Source organism: Oncorhynchus tshawytscha, linkage group LG07 (assembly GCF_018296145.1).
Source record: "Oncorhynchus tshawytscha isolate Ot180627B linkage group LG07, Otsh_v2.0, whole genome shotgun sequence".
Taxonomy (NCBI): domain Eukaryota; kingdom Metazoa; phylum Chordata; class Actinopteri; order Salmoniformes; family Salmonidae; genus Oncorhynchus; species Oncorhynchus tshawytscha.
In genome coordinates, this window is record NC_056435.1 from 75,506,193 (window position 1) to 75,528,869 (window position 22,677).

The 22,677-nt window shown below is 45.1% G+C and overlaps 2 protein-coding genes across 2 annotated transcripts in view; both read left to right on the forward strand.

The window, feature by feature from the left end:
* Window positions 1-8,618, forward strand: part of cass4 (Cas scaffold protein family member 4) — a 36,477-nt gene extending 27,859 nt beyond the window's left edge. Inside the window, exons 5-7 of the mRNA XM_042324972.1 lie at window positions 145-1,160; window positions 1,934-2,378; window positions 6,843-8,618. Coding sequence (XP_042180906.1) covers window positions 145-1,160; window positions 1,934-2,378; window positions 6,843-7,706 — 2,325 coding nt within the window. The 3' untranslated portion in view covers window positions 7,707-8,618. The remainder of the gene's footprint in view (window positions 1-144; window positions 1,161-1,933; window positions 2,379-6,842) is intronic.
* Window positions 8,619-9,613: 995 nt separating this feature from the next.
* LOC112237078 (constitutive coactivator of PPAR-gamma-like protein 1 homolog) overlaps window positions 9,614-22,677 on the forward strand; it is a 68,659-nt gene continuing 55,595 nt past the window's right edge. The window contains 3 exon segments of the mRNA XM_042324973.1: window positions 9,614-10,433; window positions 19,352-19,598; window positions 21,058-21,140. Coding sequence (XP_042180907.1) covers window positions 9,960-10,433; window positions 19,352-19,598; window positions 21,058-21,140 — 804 coding nt within the window. The 5' untranslated portion in view covers window positions 9,614-9,959.

Here is a 22,677-nt window from a genome sequence, read left to right on the forward strand (position 1 = left end):
GGCCTGAATGACATGTGTACTTCCTGGTCTCTTTTATGATGTAATCTCTGGCTTTTCCTCTTTAGTGTTCTAGTTACTGTACAGGGTTACACACTGTAACATCGTGATCTATACTCACCTTTCACTTACTGCCCCCCTCACCAGGTGTATGCTGCTCCTCCCACGGTGGTCCCAGACCCCAGCTATGACATCCCTATCCCCTCCTCCGTCCCCCCCTCCATCCCTCCGGCCTCAGACATCCAGCAGAGGCTAGTGACCGGAGGCTACAATACCTCAACCAGCCCCCAGAGACAGCCTAGCAGTTACAGCACCCTTCCCAACCCCCGCAAGTCAGACTGGATCTATGATGTACCCAGCTCTCCTGAGAAACCTGGTGGTGAGCCTGGGTACTACACCATTCTGCCATCTGGTGGCCAACCTGGATATTACACACACCTGCCATTTGGTGGCCAGCCTGGGTACTACACCACCCTGCCCTCCAAGGCCCTGAGCTTTGACAGGCAGCTCCACGACACTCTGCCAGACCGTAACTGCTCTGCTCAGTCCTTCTATGACATCCCCAAACCTAGATCCCCTCCCCAGGGGTCCAAGGACCCCCCCAACCCCCCCAGGGTCCTCCCCAGGCCTCCTCTCTACAACAGACCCCCAGGGCAGATGCAGATGGACAAGGAGCACTGTGTGTACGCTGTCCCCCCTCGGGAGCAGCTCTCAGTCGTCGTCCCCCACAGAGGACACCATGTCCCGTTGGAGTGTCGGGGGGACTCTGGTCCTACCTACGACCACCCCAACCCCCAGGGCAGGCTGCAGAGGGGCCGTCTGGGGCTAGTGGCTGGGGCTCTGGGAGCCAGGCCTGGTAGGGGAGACACTCTGTTACAGGAAGAGGATGAAGAGAGCGGTAGAACGACAACGTCGACATCAGACAAACAGAGGATCAGCACAGCCTCCACGTCCTCCACCTCCTCCTCCTGCGACTCCCTGGCACTGTGCTCCTCTTCCTCCCCGGAGCCGCAGCGGGAGGTGTGTCTGAGCCAGGAGGAGGCGTGTCGCAGGCTGCTCATCCTACAGCAGGAGGTGTGCAGGGAGGTGCCACGACTCATGGAATTCGTCTCCTCTAGCTGGAGGAGCAGGGATCACCTGGAAAAGCACCTCACGGAGATCAGGTTTGTGGAGATTGCGATCAGTAATGATTATTTTTAATATTCTGACCAGTGAACATAACAGTGCCTTAATTAAGGAACCACTTTCTGCACACTTTGTGTTCACTGTGGTATATAATCCAGGTTCCTGAACGGTCTGAAACGTGTTGTATGAAAGTGAACAGTTAGTTGACAATCTATTTGGGACTACCGATATCAAATTAAACCTAACTTTATTTGTCACATGGGCCGAATACAACATGCGTAGACCTTACAGCGAAATGCTTACATACAAGCCCTTAACCAACAGTGCAGTTCAAGAAAGAGTTTAGAAAATATTTACCAAATAAACAAAAGTAAAAAAAAATAAAATAAATAAAAAGTAACATAATAAATAACAATAACGAGGCTATATACAGGGGGCACCGGTACCGAGTCAGTATGCGGGGGTACAGGTTAGTTGAGGTAATTCGTACAGGTAGGTAGGGGTGAAGTGACTATGCATAGATCATAAACAGCGAGTAGCAGCAGTTGTACAAAACAAATGGGGGGGTCAATGTAAATAGTCCTGTGACCATTTGACTAATTGTTCTATTGGCTTGGAGGTAGAAGCTGTTAAGGAGCTTTTTGGACCTAAACTTGGGGCTTCGATACCGCTTACCGTGCGGTAGCAGAGGAAACAGTCTATGACTTGGGTGACTAGAGTCTCTGACAATTGTATGGGCTTTTCTCTGACACCGCCTATATCATATCCAAAACAAGCGTTACCACTAATTCTTCCCAACTACCACCACCAGGTCTGCAGCAGAGGGTGTGGCGGGGTCGGTGACCTCCTTCCTGACCTTTGCCCTGGATGTGAAAGGTAACGCCCGGCGCCTGACCGACTCCAACCTGCAGGCGCGTCTCCAGCGCCAGCTCTCAGTGTTGGAGGACTCCGGCCTCATCTTGCAGCAGGCCGTCAGCTCCCTGGGCGTCGCCGGCTGGCCCCTCCCCTTGCTGGCCCAGGATCCCGCCCAGAACCACACCCCAGACCAGCTAGACAGCCTCGTCAGGGTAACCAGGACCATCCCTGAAGATGTCAAGAGAATGGTATCCATCGTCAATGCCAATGCCAAGCTGCTGTTCCGGCCCAGTACCAGTACCACCAATAATACCAGTACCTCTACCAGTCAGTTTATGAAGAAGAGAACAGAGCAGGGAGAAGACTCAGGAACAGATCATCATGACAATGTCCAGCTACAGGTTAGTCATTGGTTATCTGGACCATTATATACCCAGCTACAGGTTAGTTATTGGTTATCTGGACCATTATATACCCAGCTACAGGTTAGTCATTGGTTATCTGGACCATTATATACCCAGCTACAGGTTAGTCATTGGTTATCTGGACCATTATATACCCAGCTACAGGTTAGTTATTGGTTATCTGGACCATTATATACCCAGCTACAGGTTAGTTATTGGTTATCTGGACCATTATATACCCAGCTACAGGTTAGTTATTGGTTATCTGGACCATTATATACCCAGCTACAGGTTAGTCATTGGTTATCTGGACCATTATATACCCAGCTACAGGTTAGTCATTGGTTATCTGGACCATTATATACCCAGCTACAGGTTAGTCATTGGTTATCTGGACCATTATATACCCAGCTACAGGTTAGTTATTGGACCATTATATACCCAGCTACAGGTTAGTCATTGGTTATCTGCACCATTATATACCCAGCTAAAGGTTAGTCATTGGTTATCTGCACCATTATATACCCAGCTACAGGTTAGTTATTGGTTATCTGGACCGTTATATACCCAGCTACAGGTTAGTCATTGGTTATCTGGACCATTATATACCCAGCTACAGGTTAGTTATTGGTTATCTGGACCATTATATACCCAGCTACAGGTTAGGCATTGGTTATCTGGACCATTATATACCCAGCTACAGGTTAGTTATTGGACCATTATATACCCAGCTACGGGTTAGTCATTGGTTATCTGCACCATTATATACCCAGCTACAGGTTAGTCATTGGACCATTATATACCCAGCTACAGGTTAGTTATTGGACCATTATATACCCAGCTAAAGGTTAGTCATTGGTTATCTGGACCATTATATACCCAGCTACAGGTTAGTTATTGGTTATCTGGACCATTATATACCCAGCTACAGGTTAGTCATTGGTTATCTGGACCATTATATACCCAGCTACAGGTTAGTTATTGGACCATTATATACCCAGCTACAGGTTAGTTATTGGTTATCTGGACCATTATATACCCAGCTACAGGTTAGTCATTGGTTATCTGGACCATTATATACCCAGCTACAGGTTAGTTATTGGACCATTATATACCCAGCTACAGGTTAGTCATTGGTTATCTGCACCATTATATACCCAGCTAAAGGTTAGTCATTGGTTATCTGCACCATTATATACCCAGCTACAGGTTAGTCATTGGACCATTATATACCCAGCTACAGGTTAGTCATTGGACCATTATATACCCAGCTACAGGTTAGTCATTGGTTATCTGCACCATTATATACCCAGCTAAAGGTTAGTCATTGGTTATCTGCACCATTATATACCCAGCTACAGGTTAGTCATTGGACCATTATATACCCAGCTACAGGTTAGTTATTGGACCATTATATACCCAGCTACAGGTTAGTCATTGGACCATTATATACCCAGCTACAGGTTAGTCATTGGACCATTATACACCCAGCTACAGGTTAGTCATTGGACCATTATATACCCAGCTACAGGTTAGTCATTGGACCATTATATACCCAGCTACAGGTTAGTCATTGGACCATTATATACCCAGCTACAGGTTAGTTATTGGTTATCTGGACCATTATATACCCAGCTACAGGTTAGTCATTGGTTATCTGGACCATTATATACCCAGCTACAGGTTAGTTATTGGACCATTATATACCCAGCTACAGGTTAGTCATTGGTTATCTGCACCATTATATACCCAGCTAAAGGTTAGTCATTGGTTATCTGCACCATTATATACCCAGCTACAGGTTAGTTATTGGTTATCTGGACCATTATATACCCAGCTACAGGTTAGTCATTGGTTATCTGGACCATTATATACCCAGCTACAGGTTAGTTATTGGACCATTATATACCCAGCTACAGGTTAGTCATTGGTTATCTGCACCATTATATACCCAGCTAAAGGTTAGTCATTGGTTATCTGCACCATTATATTCCCAGCTACAGGTTAGTCATTGGACCATTATATACCCAGCTACAGGTTAGTCATTGGACCATTATATACCCAGCTACAGGTTAGTTATTGGTTATCTGGACCATTATATACCCAGCTACAGGTTAGTCATTGGTTATCTGGACCATTATATACCCAGCTACAGGTTAGTTATTGGACCATTATATACCCAGCTACAGGTTAGTCATTGGTTATCTGCACCATTATATACCCAGCTAAAGGTTAGTCATTGGTTATCTGCACCATTATATACCCAGCTACAGGTTAGTCATTGGTTATCTGGACCATTATATACCCAGCTACAGGTTAGTCATTGGTTATCTGGACCATTATATACCCAGCTACAGGTTAGTTATTGGACCATTATATACCCAGCTACAGGTTAGTCATTGGTTATCTGCACCATTATATACCCAGCTAAAGGTTAGTCATTGGTTATCTGCACCATTATATTCCCAGCTACAGGTTAGTCATTGGACCATTATATACCCAGCTACAGGTTAGTCATTGGACCATTATATACCCAGCTACAGGTTAGTCATTGGACCATTATACACCCAGCTACAGGTTAGTCATTGGACCATTATATACCCAGCTACAGGTTAGTCATTGGACCATTATATACCCAGCTACAGGTTAGTCATTGGACCATTATATACCCAGCTACAGGTTAGTCATTGGTTATCTGCACCATTATATACCCAGCTACAGGTTAGTCATTGGACCATTATATACCCAGCTACAGGTTAGTCATTGGACCATTATATACCCAGCTACAGGTTAGTCATTGGACCATTATATACCCAGCTACAGGTTAGTCATTGGACCATTATATACCCAGCTACAGGTTAGTCATTGGACCATTATATACCCAGCTACAGGTTAGTCATTGGACCATTATATACCCAGCTACAGGTTAGTCGGTGGACCATTATATACCCAGCTACAGGTTAGTCATTGGACCATTATATACCCAGCTACAGGTTAGTCATTGGACCATTATATACCCAGCTACAGGTTAGTCATTGGACCATTATATACCCAGCTACAGGTTAGTCATTGGACCATTATATACCCAGCTACAGGTTAGTCATTGGACCATTATACACCCAGCTACAGGTTAGTCATTGGACCATTATATACCCAGCTACAGGTTAGTCATTGGACCATTATATACCCAGCTACAGGTTAGTCATTGGACCATTATATACCCAGCTACAGGTTAGTCATTGGACCATTATATACCCAGCTACAGGTTAGTCGGTGGACCATTATATACCCAGCTACAGGTTAGTCATTGGACCATTATATACCCAGCTACAGGTTAGTCATTGGACCATTATATACCCAGCTACAGGTTAGTCATTGGACCATTATATACCCAGCTACAGGTTAGTCATTGGTTATCTGGACCATTATATACCCAGCTACAGGTTAGTTATTGGACCATTATATACCCAGCTACAGGTTAGTCATTGGTTATCTGCACCATTATATACCCAGCTACAGGTTAGTCATTGGTTATCTGCACCACTATATAGCTGTAGATTTGCCAAGCTGTAGATTTGCCAATATGATGCACATTCATAGTTTTGTATTTTAATCCTGATTTTGAAAAGTAAAAATAAATATTTCTCTACACGGGTTTAAGGCTGGGTTATAATTGGTCTAATGCATGTCTGTAGACCAATAGAATTGGACCACTGTAAAACAGCCTTTACAGGGTTATTATATTTATATTGACTTAATACCCATTCATAATGCTGTATCATTAAGCCTGATTTATTACATTGAAAGTAAAGCAATGCTCCCTTTTTCAAATGAAGAAACAGTTTGAAAAACAACAAATTAAAGTCTGTGGAAAACAGAAAACCAAAATCACTTCCATCAAGCCTAAGGTGAGACTTTCCAGCTCCTCAGAGGAATGCATTTCTTATAGTCAAGTACTGAAACTCACAGAAAAGCCTCAAATACTGTAGACTCTCAAACACACAGCAGCTCCAGCCGCTTCTCAGTAGGAGCTAGGTGTTAGTGGTGTGGATATTAGCAGCGTACCTTGTAATTACAGGCATTCTGGGAAGATTCAGCTTTTCTTCTCTTCCTCTACTGGTGAGTGTCCCCTGAGGGAACAGGATGTCTGTCTGTCTAACTAACCATCTCTCTTTATCTCCTCTCCCTTTACTTCCCTCCTCTCTTTCCTCATCTCTCCTTCCTTCCCTCCCTCCTCTTCTCTCCTTCCCTCCCTCCTCTCCTTCCCTCCCTTCTCTTCTCTCCTTCCCTCCCTCCTCTTCTCTCCTTCCCTCCTCTCCTCTTCTTCCCTTCCTACTCCACCTCCCTCGTCCCTCCACAATCACACCTCTCCTTCCCTTACTCCTTCCCTGCACTCTCACATTCCCTCCCTCTTCCCCTTGTTCCTCCTCTACCTCCCTCCTTTCTTCCTCTCCCACCCAGGAGGACCAGAAGCGTTGTGTGTCTGAGCCCCAGGTCTGTGTGGACGGCCCTAGGAGATCTTCAGAATCCCTGTCCCCGAGGAAGCCCTTCATCTCTGACTCTGGTGACGCCCCCAGGAAGACCTCTGAGCCCCATGTCTCCCTGTTTGCTAAGATGGCCTCTCAGTCTGAGCCCCAGGTCTACCTGTCTGCTAGGATGGCCTCTCAGTCTGAGCCCCAGGTCTCCCTGTCTGCTAGGATGGCCTCTCAGTCTGAGCCCCAGGTCTACCTGTCTGCTAGGATGGCCTCTCAGTCTGAGCCCCAGGTCTCCCTGTCTGCTAGGATGGCCTCTCAGTCTGAGCCCCAGGTCTCCTCGTCTGCTAGGATGGCCTCTCAGTCTGAGCCCCAGGTATCTGATGTCCCTAGCCCTGGGAAGTCCTTTAACTCCCAGGTAGACAGCCCTAAGAGACAGCCCACCCTGTCAGAACATTGCCGGCTATACTTCGGGGCGCTGCAGAAAGCAATTTGTGTGTTCATAACCAGCCTGGACAGCCAGACCCCGGAGAAGTTCATCTCCCACAGCAAGCTGATCATTATGGTAGGCCAGCGACTGGTGGACACGCTGTACCGAGAGGCCCAGAAAGGAGAGGCCCAGAGAAGGGAGCCCAGGTCAGTGTCAGAGTCAGGGTTGGGGCCCAGCCAGAGCCAGAACCAGGTTCTGCTGTGTAAGTGCAACCACATGTGTGCCCTGTTAAAACAGCTGGCTGTAGCCACCAAGAAGGCAGCTCTGCATTACCCTGAGAGACAGGCTCTGCAGGAGGCCCAGGACTTTGCCAAGGAGCTGGCTCAGAGAGCACAGCACTTCAGGATCTCCCTGGACCTCTGAGACTTTTATCTTAAGGACGCAACAGACAGTGCCGACGAACAGTGAAAAGCTGTCCTATCCCCTCTGACCACAGAACGTCGCCATAACGTTGAATCGGCACCGTTCATCAGCACGCAGCAGGTGCTCCACAGCTCACATGTTTGGTCTGTATTTTCCTATTGGAGCTCTAATAGCCACTTTATGCTTGATCCGTGAATGTGGTCGGAGGCGCAGTATGGATGGTGTGATGTAATTGCGGAGCCTGCGGAAGCATGCAGAGGCCAAATAGAGCGCCGTACGCCACCAACATTTTTTAACAATGTGGAGGGCTCCGTATAGCACCGCATTGACATGATTGGTTGACGGTAGTACATCCTGTATAAACACAACTTGACAACAGCTCTGCTCAACTGCTCCGCGAAGCGCAAGGAGGTTCACGGGCCAACGCTCAACTGCTCCGCGAAGCGCAAGGAGGTTCACGGGCCAAGGCAGACGTCGGATTGACCACGCAGCGCCTTTAAGGGAGACTGCAACCATTGTGCCAACTAAAATGTTCCCAGAGGACCTGCGGACTAATAAAAAACTAATTGCACATTTAAGATGGAATTTTATGAAGCCAAATCTAAAATGTATTTTCCAAAACATTGTATGTAATCGTATGTGACATGTATACCATAGGGATATGTTATTACTTCTATAGCTGACTTCGATATCAATGGCCTGAATACTGTAGTAGAATATTTTGACTGTATTCTGTTTCACTGTTTCTTTACGAACCCAGTTAACCTATAACCTTCTACTACTGTATGTACATAGCCTTCTCAAAATACAATTTAGTACATTCCTAATTTTAAAATATGACTAAAAGGATTAAATAGTTGGAAAGAATAAAAACAAGTTCACAGCTTAATGAGATAAAAAAAATAAAAAAAATAAAAAACATTTATTTTTGCTTCAATGGTTTTGGTTTCACCATTTTACTATCCTTGTTCTGAATGTGAGTGTAACGGATGTGAAACGGCTAGCTTAGTTAGCGGTGGTGCGCGCTAAATGGCTTTTCAATCGGTGACGTCACTTGCTCTGAGACCTTGAAGTAGTGGTTCCCCTTTGCTCTGCAAGGGCCACGGCTTTTGTGGAGTGATGGGTAACGATGCTTCGTGGGTGGCTGTTGTTGATGTGTGCAGAGGGTCCCTGGTTCGCACCCGGGTATGGGCGAGGGGACGGTCTAAAGTTATACTGTTACACTAGGTATATTAAGGATCAGAAAGGCAACTGTGTTACTGTCCTGTTTTGACCATGTTGTATCATAGCTACATGGTAAAACACACGTTAACAATATGCAGACAGGGTAGTCAAAACACATCATCAGACAATATTCTGTATCGCACTTTGTGACATCGGTTGATGTAAAAAGGGCTTTATAAATACATTTGATTGATTGATTGATGCAGACAACACAGTCCAAACACAGCAAAAGACAGACAACACATCAGCACTATATCGCCCTCTGGTGGTACTGGGTTCATTAAAAATAAACAGCTTTTGGAGAGAGATTGCCTGTCTGTCTGCCTGTCTGTCTGCCTGTCTGTCTGTCTGTCTGCCTGTCTGTCTGTCTGCCTGTCTGTCTGTCTGTCTGTCTGCCTGTCTGTCTGTCTGTCTGCCTGTCTGTCTGCCCCATACCTGGTTGACATGAATAGACCAGAACACTGTATCTTTCGTGAGTTGGGGCACAATACATACTCCACAGAACCTATTTCTCACCATGTTGGCTCTGTGTGCAGTTGTCATGTATCCCATATTTAAAGGATTTGGCATGAAAATCATCCCCCACCCCCTGCTTTCATTTGAATGGCTAGAAACAACAGGTTGTCTGTCATTCATAGCCACGGACTCCTCCTCTGTCCGGGGCACGGCGGTACGTGTCGGTGCGTCACTGTGCTTCTTCCTCCACCACAGACTGACACACATCCACAGATATGGCTCTGTGAGAAGGCACATGGTGGCGGCTAACCATGAACCAAAAAATAAATCACCAAAAACAGTTCATGCATCAGTAGCAACCCGATTTCGTTTATTTTTTGGGGGGGATTCAACCATTGCAACAACTGCACTAGACATACAATTGGTTTGCACTGTTACGGGGAGAGAAGCTAGCAAGCAACTTGGAACCCCTCCTCGCTTTTCTCCAGTTTTACTGAGCTATTTTACTCGGTTTTTAAACAGTTTTTTTTGGTTGCAATCGCTGTTTTTATTTAATTTTTAAAGACAGTCATCATGGGTGTGCAAGGTTTCCAAGAATACATAGAAAAGCACTGCCCTACTGCCGTGGTACCCGTGGAGCTCCAGAAGCTAGCCCGGGGCAGTCTGGTCGGAGGAGGCAGGCAGAGACCACCACAGAGCCCGCTACGGCTGCTGGTTGACGCGGAGAACTGCCTCCACCGACTCTACGGGGGTTTCTACACCGACTGGGTAAGCGGCGGGCAGTGGAACCACATGCTTGGCTACCTGGCTGCCCTCGCCAAGGCCTGTTTCAACGGTAACATTGAGCTACTGGTTTGTTTCAATGGCGCCATGGAGAAAGGCCGTCTTCACGAATGGGTCAAACGACAGGTGAACGAGAGACAGACAGCGCAGCAGATTGTCAGCCATATCCAGAATAAGGGGACTCCTCCGCCGAAGGTCTGGTTCCTTCCCCCAGTGTGCATGGTCCATTGCATCCGGCTGGCCCTACTCAGGTTCCACATTGGGGTAAGTTAGCCAGCCGGCCTCTCGGGGCTTTTCCTCCATAAATATAACAGCTGGCTGGCTAGTTTTTAGCTCGCTATATAACAAGCTAGTGTTATGGTTGTTATCTAGCGAGCTGTCAACAACTAGCACATACGTAGACTTGTCCAGATCTAGTGAACCTTTTCATGACTTGGATAATTGTGATGGATTGCGTACAGGCTACTAATAGTTAGCCATGTTGATCAGGCAAGCGCTAACCGAGTAGCCTAATCAAGTGACAACTTGGATAAGGCCGGGCCTTCCTATACATTTATTCGACACAGAAAAACAATGTTTAACATTGCAATCTGTGGATTTATCCAAAGTTCATGCAAAGTGTGATCGATATTTTGCACATGACTTGACCTAATTAAAACGGCATGAATTAAAATGTCACATTAATTTTAAAAAACTTTAAAAAACGCAGTAGACACTCAAGTAGGTATCCAATCAGTAGAACAACTAGATACGATATACATGTGTTTTTGTTGCAGTCTATATATTTAGTTCTTAGACAAGGAGGGCTGTACAGAGAAGTATGTGTAATGTCTCCTGGTCAGTCAGTGTAACTTTAAGTGGAATGAAAGGACAGGAACTCACTATGACATTCACGTGTTGTACTCCAACCAACCCAACAGATATACTATAGTTTAGTGCAATGTCTCATCCAGAAACCAACTATCACCCCCCAAATCCTAGACAAAACATGCCATCTAGACAATAAATTGTATGTGTTAGGTGAGACAGTCCATCTAGACAATAAATTGTATGTGTTAGGTGAGACAGTCCATCTAGACAATAAATTGTATGTGTTAGGTGAGACAGTCCATCTAGACAATAAATTGTATGTGTTAGGTGAGACAGTCCATCTAGACAATAAATTGTATGTGTTAGGTGAGACAGTCCATCTAGACAATAAATTGTATGTGTTAGGTGAGACAGTCCATCTAGACAATAAATTGTATGTGTTAGGTGAGACAGTCCATCTATCTAGACAATAAATTGTATGTGTTAGGTGAGACAGTCCATCTAGACAATAAATTGTATGTGTTAGGTGAGACAGTCCATCTAGACAATAAATTGTATGTGTTAGGTGAGACAGTCCATCTAGACAATAAATTGTATGTGTTAGGTGAGACAGTCCATCTAGACAATAAATTGTATGTGTTAGGTGAGACAGTCCATCTAGACAATAAATTGTATGTGTTAGCTGAGACAGTCCATCTAGACAATAAATTGTATGTGTTAGGTGAGACAGTCCATCTAGACAATAAATTGTATGTGTTAGGTGAGACAGTCCATCTATCTAGACAATAAATTGTATGTGTTAGGTGAGACAGTCCATCTAGACAATAAATTGTATGTGTTAGGTGAGACAGTCCATCTAGACAATAAATTGTATGTGTTAGGTGAGACAGTCCATCTAGACAATAAATTGTATGTGTTAGGTGAGACAGTCCATAACAAAGTTTCACTGGTTTCCTGTTCAGTGTTTGACTGTAGGTTGTAGGCTGTCTGGAATCAGCCCTAAGTGGCTATTGGCTGTCGCTTAGAGGCTGGCCCTGCGATTGGCTGTTCTTCCCTGGGATGACACCATTCGTTCTGCTGGGAGGGCTCCAGAATCTATTCCCAGCCTACAGTCCTGCTGGGCCAACCCTAGGGCCCTTCCTCTCACCCTACCTTCTTCTCAGCTTCCCTGCCTCTCAGCTTCCCTCCCTCCCTGCCTCTCAGCTTCCCTGCCTCTCAGCTTCCCTCCCTCCCTGCCTCTCAGCTTCCCTCCCTCCCTGCCTCTCAGCTTCCCTCCCTCCCTGCCTCTCAGCTTCCATCCCTCCCTCCCTGCCTCTCAGCTTCCATCCCTCCCTCCCTGCCTCTCAGCTTCCATCCCTCCCTCCCTGCCTCTCAGCTTCCATCCCTCCCTCCCTGCCTCTCAGCTTCCCTCCCTCCCTGCCTCTCAGCTTCCCTCCCTCCCTGCCCCTCAGCTTCCCTCCCTCCCTGCCCCTCAGCTTCCCTCCCTCCCTGCCTCTCAGCTTCCTTCCCTTCCTGCCTCTCAGCTTACCTCCCTCCCTGCCTCTCAGCTTACCTCCCTCCCTGCCTCTCAGCTTACCTCCCTCCCTGCCTCTCAGCTTACCTCCCTCCCTCCCTGCCTCTCAGCTTCCCTCCCTCCCTCCCTGCCTCTCAGTTTACCTCCCTCCCTCCCTGCCTCTCAGTTTACCTCCCTCCCTCCCTGCTTCTCAGTGTACCTCCCTCCCTGCTTCTCAGTGTACCTCCCTCCCTGCCTCTCAGCGTACCTCCCTCCCTGCCTCTCAGCGTACCTCCCTCCCTGCCTCTCAGCGTACCTCCCTCCCTGCCTCTCAGCGTACCTCCCTCCCTGCCTCTCAGCGTACCTCCCTCCCTGCCTCTCAGCGTACCTCCCTCCCTGCCTCTCAGCGTACCTCCCTCCCACTCTGCCTCTCTCTCTCCCTCCCACTCTCTCTCTCTTGCTAGATTAAAGAGCCAGACTACAGTATTATGAAGGCCTTGCTGTAGTGAAGAGCCAGACTACAGTATTATGAAGGCCTTGCTGTAGTGAAGAGCCAGACTACATTATTATGAAGGCCTTGCTGTAGTGAAGAGCCAGACTACATTATTATGAAGGCCTTGCTGTAGTGAAGAGCCAGACTACATTATTATGAAGGCCTTGTTGTAGCAAAGAGCCAGACTTGGCGGAGGCTCAATCTTGCTAGTCGTCTTGACTACTTTCTTATGTCATTTTCTCTGACACCAAAAGTTAAGAGTGTTGATAGGGACAGAATGCGGTCGGAACTAATTGGTAAACACTTCACTCTTACAGAATTTCCACGTGGGCGAGTACATTGGACATTTTATCAAAGCCTATTGGACAGTAACTTGTTTTTAACCAGGACAGAAGAATTTATAACAGAATTTTTCCTATAAAACATAGTAGATCCCCGTATTGTATGGGACACTTTTAAGTGTGCCTTTAGAGGTCCTGCAATTCAATACTCATCTATAAAACAAAAACAATTTAGATCAAAAGAGTCCATATTAACAAAGGAACTAACCGTACAGATAGATAGCAATAAAAACTGTAACTCAAAGGCACAGAATAAGTTAGAGGAAAAACTAAAAGAAATGGAGGAACTTATTCAAGAAAGATCAATATTATTAAAATAAAGCAAACTGGTTGGAATATGGGGAAAATGCACCGATTTAAAAAATATACTTTTTAAATCTTCAACAAAAAAATAATTTACAGGAACTTGTTACAAATGACGACATCGTCCATAATTCACTAAATTATATCTGAAAGAGGAAGCAAAGTACTTTAATTATGTTTTCAGTCTCCTATATTTCCACTAACTGAAGTTAATTGTCAGGATTTTATTCTAGTAACAGCTGTACAGAAAGACTCATGTGAAGGCCTAAATACAGAGGAGGAACTTCTAGATACAATTAAAGCCTTCCATGGCATACCAGTTGAGGTATATCAAATATTTTCTATGTACTCAAAGGTCGAATATTAACATGTTTTAACCACTCCTATAAAAATAGAAGACTATCAGATACTCAGCAAGAAGGTCTGATTTCACTATTACTGAAACAGGACCCAGGTGGTAAATTTAAATATAAAGATCCAGTCCACCTAAAAAAAAAACTAGAGACACCTTACACTTCAGTGTTGTGATGACAAAATCCTTACAGGATGCATAGTGCATAGAATTTAAAAGGGATTGTCAGATGTTATTAATCAGACAGTTTTTTTTACATGGACGATACATTGTAGATCATATAAGACAAGTACTGGAAACAACAGAACACTGAAAACTTTGGGAAACCAGGCCTGGTATTCAAAGATGACTTTGAAAAGGCCTTGGATAAAGTACGACTGGAGTTTATATATAAATGCCTGGTCTATTTTAATTTTGGAGAATCTCTTATACAATGGGTTAAAGTTATGTATAGTAACCCCAGGTGTAAAATAGTAAATAATGGCTACATCTCAGAAAGTATTGTATTTCCAAGAGGAGTAAAACAAGGCTGTTCTTTATCGCCATATTTATTTATTATGGCCATCTAAATGTTAGCTATTAAAATCAGATTCAACAATATCAAGGGGGTAGAAACCCAGGGTTTAAAAACAAAAGTGTCGTTGATGATTCATGTTTTCTTTCAAATATGATGTATTGGATCGCTAAAAAAATACAACTTTTACATTACTGTGTAGTCTACCAATAAAATGGTCTGACGGTGTAGTGGCCATATTCGGTATTCATATCCCAAAAGAAAGAAAAATTCTCACTACAATACATTTTTATAGAAAGTTAGCCAAATTAGATAAGATTTTGCGATCATGGAAAGGTCAACACCTGTCTCTGTGAAAAAATCACCCTCATTAATTCTTTAGTCATATCCCAGGTGACCTTATGAACCTGCATACACTGAACAAGTCAGACAAAATTAAACAGGCATATTTGTATAATGAATATCAATTCGGAGGGCAGAAATGATTAAATATTTAAGCATTAGACCTCACTAAAGGCTTCAGTCATACAACAATTATACTTAAATCCAAACTGGTTCTCCATCAAAGCTGTCATAAAGGCAAAGCGTGTCTATTTTGAAGAATCTCAAATATAAAATATATTTTGATTTGTTTAACACTTTATTGGTTACTGCATGATTCCATATGTGTTATTTCATAGTTTTGATGTCTTCACTATTATTCTACAATGTAGAAAGTAGTAAATTAAATAAAAACCTAAGAATGAGTAGGTGTTTCCAAACTTTTGACTGGTACTGTATGTTTGAATGTATACACTACCGTTCAAAAGGGTCACGTAAAAATGTCTTTGTTTTCCATGAAAACATACATGAAATGAAATGAAAAAATGATTAGGAAATATAGTCAAGATATTGACAAGGTTATAAATAATTATTTTTAATTTAAATAATTGTGTCCTTTAAACTTTGCTTTCATCAAGGTTCAATAGTTCTTATATAGTTTGGAGCTGTGCTTTGGGTCATTGAGCTGTGCTTTGGGTCATTGAGCTGTGCTTTGGGTCATTGAGCTGTGCTTTGGGTCATTGTTCTGTTGTAGGAGGAAATTGGCTCCAATTAAGCGCCGGCCACAGGGTATGGCATGGCGTTGCAAAATGGAGTGATAGCCTTCCTTCTTCAAGATCATTTTTAGCCTTTACTCATCTCCCACTTTATCACCACCAGACCATCACATTGCCTCCACCTCCACCACCACCAGACCATCACATTGCCTCCCTCCACCTCCACCAGAACATCACATTGCCTCCCTCCACCTCCACCAGAACATCACATTGCCTCCCTCCACCAGAACATCACATTGCCTCCACCTCCACCAGAACATCACATTGCCTCCCTCCACCAGACCATTACATTGCCTCCCTCCACCTCCACCAGACCATCACATTGCCTCCCTCCACCTCCACCAGACCATCACATTGCCTCCCTCCACCAGACCATCACATTGCCTCCCTCCACCTCCACCAGACCATCACATTCCCTCCACCTCCACCAGACCATCACATTGCCTCCCTCCACCAGAACATCACATTGCCTCCCTCCACCAGACCATCACATTGCCTCCCTCCACCTCCACCAGACCATCACATTGCCTCCCTCCACCAGACCATCACATTGCCTCCCTCCACCAGACCATCACATTGCCTACCTCCACCTCCACCAGAACATCACATTGCCTCCCTCCACCAGACCATCACATTGCCTACCTCCACCTCCACCAGACCATCACATTGCCTACCTCCACCTCCACCAGACCATCACATTGCCTACCTCCACCTCCACCATCACATTGCCTACCTCCACCTCCACCAGAACATCACATTGCCTCCACCTCCACCAGACCATCACATTGCCTCCCTCCACCTCCACCATCACATTGCCTCCCTCCACCTCCACCAGACCATCACATTGCCTCCCTCCACCTAGACCATCACATTGCCTCCCTCCACCAGACCATCACATTGCCTCCACCTCCACCAGACCATCACATTGCCTCCACCTCCACCAGACCACCACCAGACCATCACATTGCCTCCACCTCCACCAGACCATCACATTGCCTCCACCTCCACCAGACCATCACATTGCCTCCACCTCCACCAGACCATCACATTGCCCCCACCATGCTTGACAGATGGCGTCTCCAACATCTTAAATTTTTTTCTGCGTCTCACGAATGTTCTTCTTTGTGATCCAAACCCCTCAAACTTAGATTAATCTGTCCATAACACTTTTTGCCAATCTTCCTCTGTCCAGTATCAGTGTTCTTTTGCCCATCTTAATCTTTTATTTGTATTGGCCAGTCTGAGATATGGCTTTTTCTTTGCAACTCTCCCTTGAAGGCCAGCATCCCAGAGTCACCTCTTCACTGTTGACGTTGTGACTAGTGTTTTGTGGGTATTTAATGAAGCTGCCAGTTGAGGACTTGTGAGGCGTCTGTTTCTCAAACTAGACACACTAATGTACTTGTCCTCGTGCTCAGTTGTGCACCGCGGCCTCCCACTCCTCTTTCTATTCTGGTTAGAGACCGTTTGTGCTGTTCTGTGAAGGGAGTAGTACACAGCGTTGTACCAGAGCTTCAGTTTCTTGGCAATTTCTCACATGGATAGCCTTCATTTCTCAGAACAAGAATAGACTGACGAGTTTCAGAAGAAAGGTCTTTGTTTCTGGCCATTTTGAGCCTGTAATCAAACACACAAATGCTGATGCTCCAGATACTCAACTAGTCTACAGAAGGCCAGTTTTATTGCTTCTTTAATCAGAACAACAGTTTTCAGCTGTGCTAACATAATTGCAAAATGGTTTTCTAATGATCAATTAACCCTTTAAAATGATAAACTTGGATTAGCTAACATAACGTGCCATTGGAACACAGGAGTGATGGTTGTTGATAATGGGCCTCTGTATGCCTATGTAGATATTTCATAAAAAATCTGCCATTTCCAGCTACAATAGTCATTTACAACATGAACAATGTCTACACTGTATTTCTGATCAATTTGATGTTATTTTAAAGGACCAAAAATGTGATTTTCTTCAAGAACAAGGACATTTCGAAGTGACCCTAACGGTAGTGTGTGTACACACACATACAAATGAGTAGATTTGGCAATTTCAGCCACACCCGTTGCTAACAGGTGTTTAAAATTGTGCGCACCGCCATGCAATCTCCATAGGAAAACATTGTAAGTAGAATGGCCTTACTGAAGAGCTCAGTGATTTTCAATGTGGAACCTTCATAGGATGCCACCTTTCCAACAAGTCAGTTCTTCAAGTTTCTGCCCTGCTAGAGCTGCCCCGGTTAACTGAATCTTGTTATTGTGAAGTGAGAACATCTAGGTCAACAACGGTTCAGCCGTGAAGTGGTAGGCCACATAAGCTCACAGAATGGGACCGCGGAGTGGTAGGCCACACAAGCTCACAGAATGGGACAGCGGAGTGGTAGGCCACGTAAGCGCACAGAATGGGACCGTGGAGTGGTAGGCCACGTAAGCTCAAAGAATGGGACCGCGGAGTGGTAGGCCACGTAAGCTCAAAGAATGGGACCGCGGAGTGGTAGGCCACGTAAGCTCACAGAATGGGACCGCGGAGTGGTAGGCCACGTAAGCTCACAGAATGGGACAGCGGAGTGGTAGGCCACGTAAGCTCACAGAATGGGACCGCGGAGTGGTAGGCCACGTAAGCTCACAGAATGGGACCGCGGAGTGGTAGGCCACGTAAGCTCAAAGAATGGGACCGCGGAGTGGTAGGCCACGTAAGCTCACAGAATGGGACCGCGGAGTGGTAGGCCACGTAAGCGCACAGAATGGGACCGCGGAGTGGTAGGCCACGTAAGCGCACAGAATGGGACCGTGGAGTGGTAGGCCACGTAAGCTCAAAGAATGGGACCGCGGAGTGGTAGGCCACATAAGCTCACAGAATGGGACCGCGGAGTGGTAGGCCACATAAGCTCACAGAATGGGACCGCGGAGTGTGTACAAATTGTCTGTCCTCGGTTGCGACATTCACTACTGACTTCCCAACTGACTCTGGAACCAACGTCGGCACAATAACTGTTTGTCGGGAGCTTCATGAAATGGGTTTCCATGGCCAAGCAGCCGCACACAAGCCTAAGATCACCATGCGCAATGCTAAGCGTCGGCTGGAGTGGTGTAAAGCTCGCCACCATTGGATACTGGGGCAGTGGAAACGCGTTGTCTGGAGTGATGAATCACTCTTCACCGTCTGGCAGTCCCGATGGGACAAATCTGGGTTTGGCTGATGCCAATGCATAGTGCCAAATGTTAAGTTTGGTGGAGGAGAATTAATGGTCTGCCCCATATAATCTACAGTGATTCGATAAGAATCACCAGACCACAATCTGCTTTTATGAATACAGGGACGTGTCAATGTGTAACTGTTGATGTTGGCAATGGTATTCCAGGATCCACACTGTAATCATACCATCGCTCGTGGATATAATTCACAACACTGATGAGTATTATAATACTCACTGTAGCCTCTGGGCTGCGGCAGTCATCCTGCCTGAATGTTCCTCGCTCTACCCAGACTACTGATAGTACTATGTCAGTATGTTCAATTGGTAGAGCAATAGCTGTTGCAACTCCATGATGTAAAACGAATGCACGGATCATCGCTCATGGATATAGCCTAATGCGAGTCGCTTTGGATAAAGCCGTCTGCTATATGGTATATGCTATTATATATTATTATTGTGTTTAGACTTGTCTCTAATTTTAACTGGGCTGCCTGTGAGTGTTGTGAGGTTGGAGGTGGTATCGCTATGCATGGTTAGGGTTAGTGTGTGGTGTTAGTAACAGTATAATGTGTGTGTGTGTTTCCAGGTTGTCCAGAGTATCGAGGATCATCACTTGGAGGTGATATCTCTGTGCAGGGAGAATGGGTTCCACGGCCTGGTGGCGTACGACTCGGACTATGCGCTGTGTAACATCCCCTACTACTTCTCTGCGCACGCCCTGAAGCTGAGTCGCAACGGGAAGAGCCTGACCACCTCCCAGTACCTGATGCATGAAGTGGCCAAACAACTGGACCTCAACCCCAACCGCTTCGTTATCTTCGCTTCACTTTTAGGTGGGTTGGTAACAGAGCTAACATGTAGCGAGGTCGCTAACTAACATCACTTTAGGTGGGTTGGTAACAGAGCTAACATGTAGCGAGGTCGCTAACTAACATCACTTTAGGTGAGTTGGTAACAGAGCTAACATGTAGCGAGGTCGCTAACTAACATCACTTTAGGTGGGTTGGTAACAGAGCTAACATGTAGCGAGGTCGCTAACTAACATCACTTTAGGTGGGTTGGTAACAGAGCTAACATGTAGCGAGGTCACTAACTAACATCACTTTAGGTGCGTTGGTAACAGAGCTAACATGTAGCGAGGTCGCTAACTAACATCACTTTAGGTGGGTTGGTAACAGCTAACATGTAGCGAGGTCACTAACTAACATCACTTTAGGTGGGTTGGTAACAGAGCTAACATGTAGCGAGGTCGCTAACTAACATCACTTTAGGTGAGTTGGTAACAGAGCTAACATGTAGGTAGGTCGTTAACTAACATCACTTTAGGTGGGTTGGTAACAGAGCTAACATGTAGCGAGGCCGCTAACTAACATCACTTTAGTTGAGTTGGTAACAGAGCTAACATGTAGCGAGGTCGCTAACTAACATCACTTTAGGTGAGTTGGTAACAGCTAACATGTAGCGAGGTCACTAACTAACATCACTTTAGGTGAGTTGGTAACAGCTAACATGTAGGTAGGTCGTTAACTAACATCACTTTAGGTGAGTTGGTAACAGCTAACATGTAGCGAGGTCACTAACTAACATCACTTTAGGTGAGTTGGTAACAGCTAACATGTAGCGAGGTCGCTAACTAACATCACTTTAGTTGAGTTGGTAACAGAGCTAACATGTAGCGAGGTCGCTAACTAACATCACTTTAGGTGAGTTGGTAACAGCTAACATGTAGCGAGGTCACTAACTAACATCACTTTAGGTGAGTTGGTAACAGCTAACATGTAGCGAGGTCGCTAACTAACATCACTTTAGTTGAGTTGGTAACAGAGCTAACATGTAGCGAGGTCGCTAACTAACATCACTTTAGGTGAGTTGGTAACAGCTAACATGTAGCGAGGTCACTAACTAACATCACTTTAGGTGAGTTGGTAACAGCTAACATGTTAGTTAACGACCTACCTACATCACTTTAGGTGAGTTGGTAACAGCTAACATGTAGCGAGGTCACTAACTAACATCACTTTAGGTGAGTTGGTAACAGCTAACATGTAGGTAGGTCGCTAACTAACATCACTTTAGGTGAGTTGGTAACAGAGCTAACGTGTAGGTAGGTCGCTAACTAACATCACTTTTATGTAGGTTGGTAACATCACTTCTAAGTTGGAAGATAACTTTTGGGTCGGTTTGCCAGACTCAGATAAAGCCTATTGATTGCTAACATAGAGATTTAGTGTCACTGCTAAGTCAGTGCTAATTCTGTTAGCCTCATGATGTCATGTAACTGTCCTGCTTCAGGTAACCACATACTGCCCGATGAAGACTTGGCTGCCTTTCACTGGAGTCTCCTGGGCCCAGAGCATCCGCTAGCATCGCTCAAGGTAAACTAACTTGACGGTCAATGTAGTCCCCAGGAATCTGTTACATGCTGACCAAGCCGTGTTGATTTTGTACCACCACACCAGACACGATCACGACACGCAGGTTGAAATATCAAAACAAACTCTGAACCAATTATATTAATTTGGAGACAGGTCGAAAAGCATTAAACATTTATGGAAATTTAGCTAGTTAGCTTGCTGTTACTAGCTAATTTGTCCTGAAATGCATGGTGTGGTCATTATGTTAGTCCCAGTAGCAGCTGGGGTATGTGAAAATTATAAAAAATTATAAAATAAAATACTATAAATAATGTCTGTTGGATGTTATCTGTTCAAACTGTTGTTGACTAGTTAACGTGACCAAAGCAAAAGTGAAAAAACAAACATTTATTCTCAAATTAAAGTATAAACACATATACAGTAGTTGCAATAAAGTCTAAACAACCCAATTTAATGAAGCATTTCATTGGTGCCTTGAATGTGTCCTCTGGTGTGACATCACCATTGGGCAGCAGGTAGCCTAGTGGTTAGGGGGTTGGGCCCGTAACCGAAAGGTTGCTGGATCAAATCCCTGAGCTGACAAGGTAAGAATCTGTTGTTCTGCCCCTGAACAAGGCAGTAGGATGTTATGTCACACAGATGGACACAACAGGCAGTCAAATTTGACTGTTAAAACATAATTAATGACACTTTCCGAAGTTTTCTGACCACTGTAAAAATTGTTTTTAAACATCAGTAATCGATCCTCATTAAATGATTTGAAGTGTACTTATTCCAATGACAGGGTGCCTTTCTTCGATATGCCAAATGTTTCTCAGGCTCGCTCTGGAATCGCTTTGGGGATGATCAGTGAGATATACCTGCTGGAACGTGCGCTACGGGTGGGTGTTGTTATCGTGTTTCTCAGGCTCGCTCTGGAATCGAACCCGTGATTTTCCGTTACTCGGCCGCAGGTAGCCTAGTAGTTAGTGTTGGGCGAGTAACCGGAAGGTTGCTAGAACAAACCCCCGAGCTGACAAGGTACAAATCTGTCGTTCTGCCCCTGAACAAGGCAGTTAACCCACTGTTCCTAGGCTGTCATTGTAAATAAGAATTTGTTCTTAACTGACTTGCCGAGTTAAATAAAGGTTAAATAAAAAAATAAAAAACGTGGTCGCCATGGTAGGCCAGAAACTACCATTGAAAGTTGATAGGGCAGACATTCAAATGAGAGACGCCAGTTGCCACAAGAGTCAGTAAAAGCGTCACCCGAAAGCACCCTGTATGTGTTTTGAGTCAAAAAAATGCACCTGTTCCTGAAGGTCAGCACTTGTTAGCTCCAGAATTGCCACAGTTATCCAAGTCAATGAAATAAACCATAACTGATTTAATGAGCTATTCACAGGTTCATTGTACTGACTGTGTGTACTAAGATTTGCATAGCTTAATCTTTGGGACAAGAATATGCTACTGGCAGGATCAACCCGGTAGCCCCCCTGCAACATTGAGGTTTACCTGGGTGCATAACGAGGCACAGGGGCAGTGATGGAGAAGACCC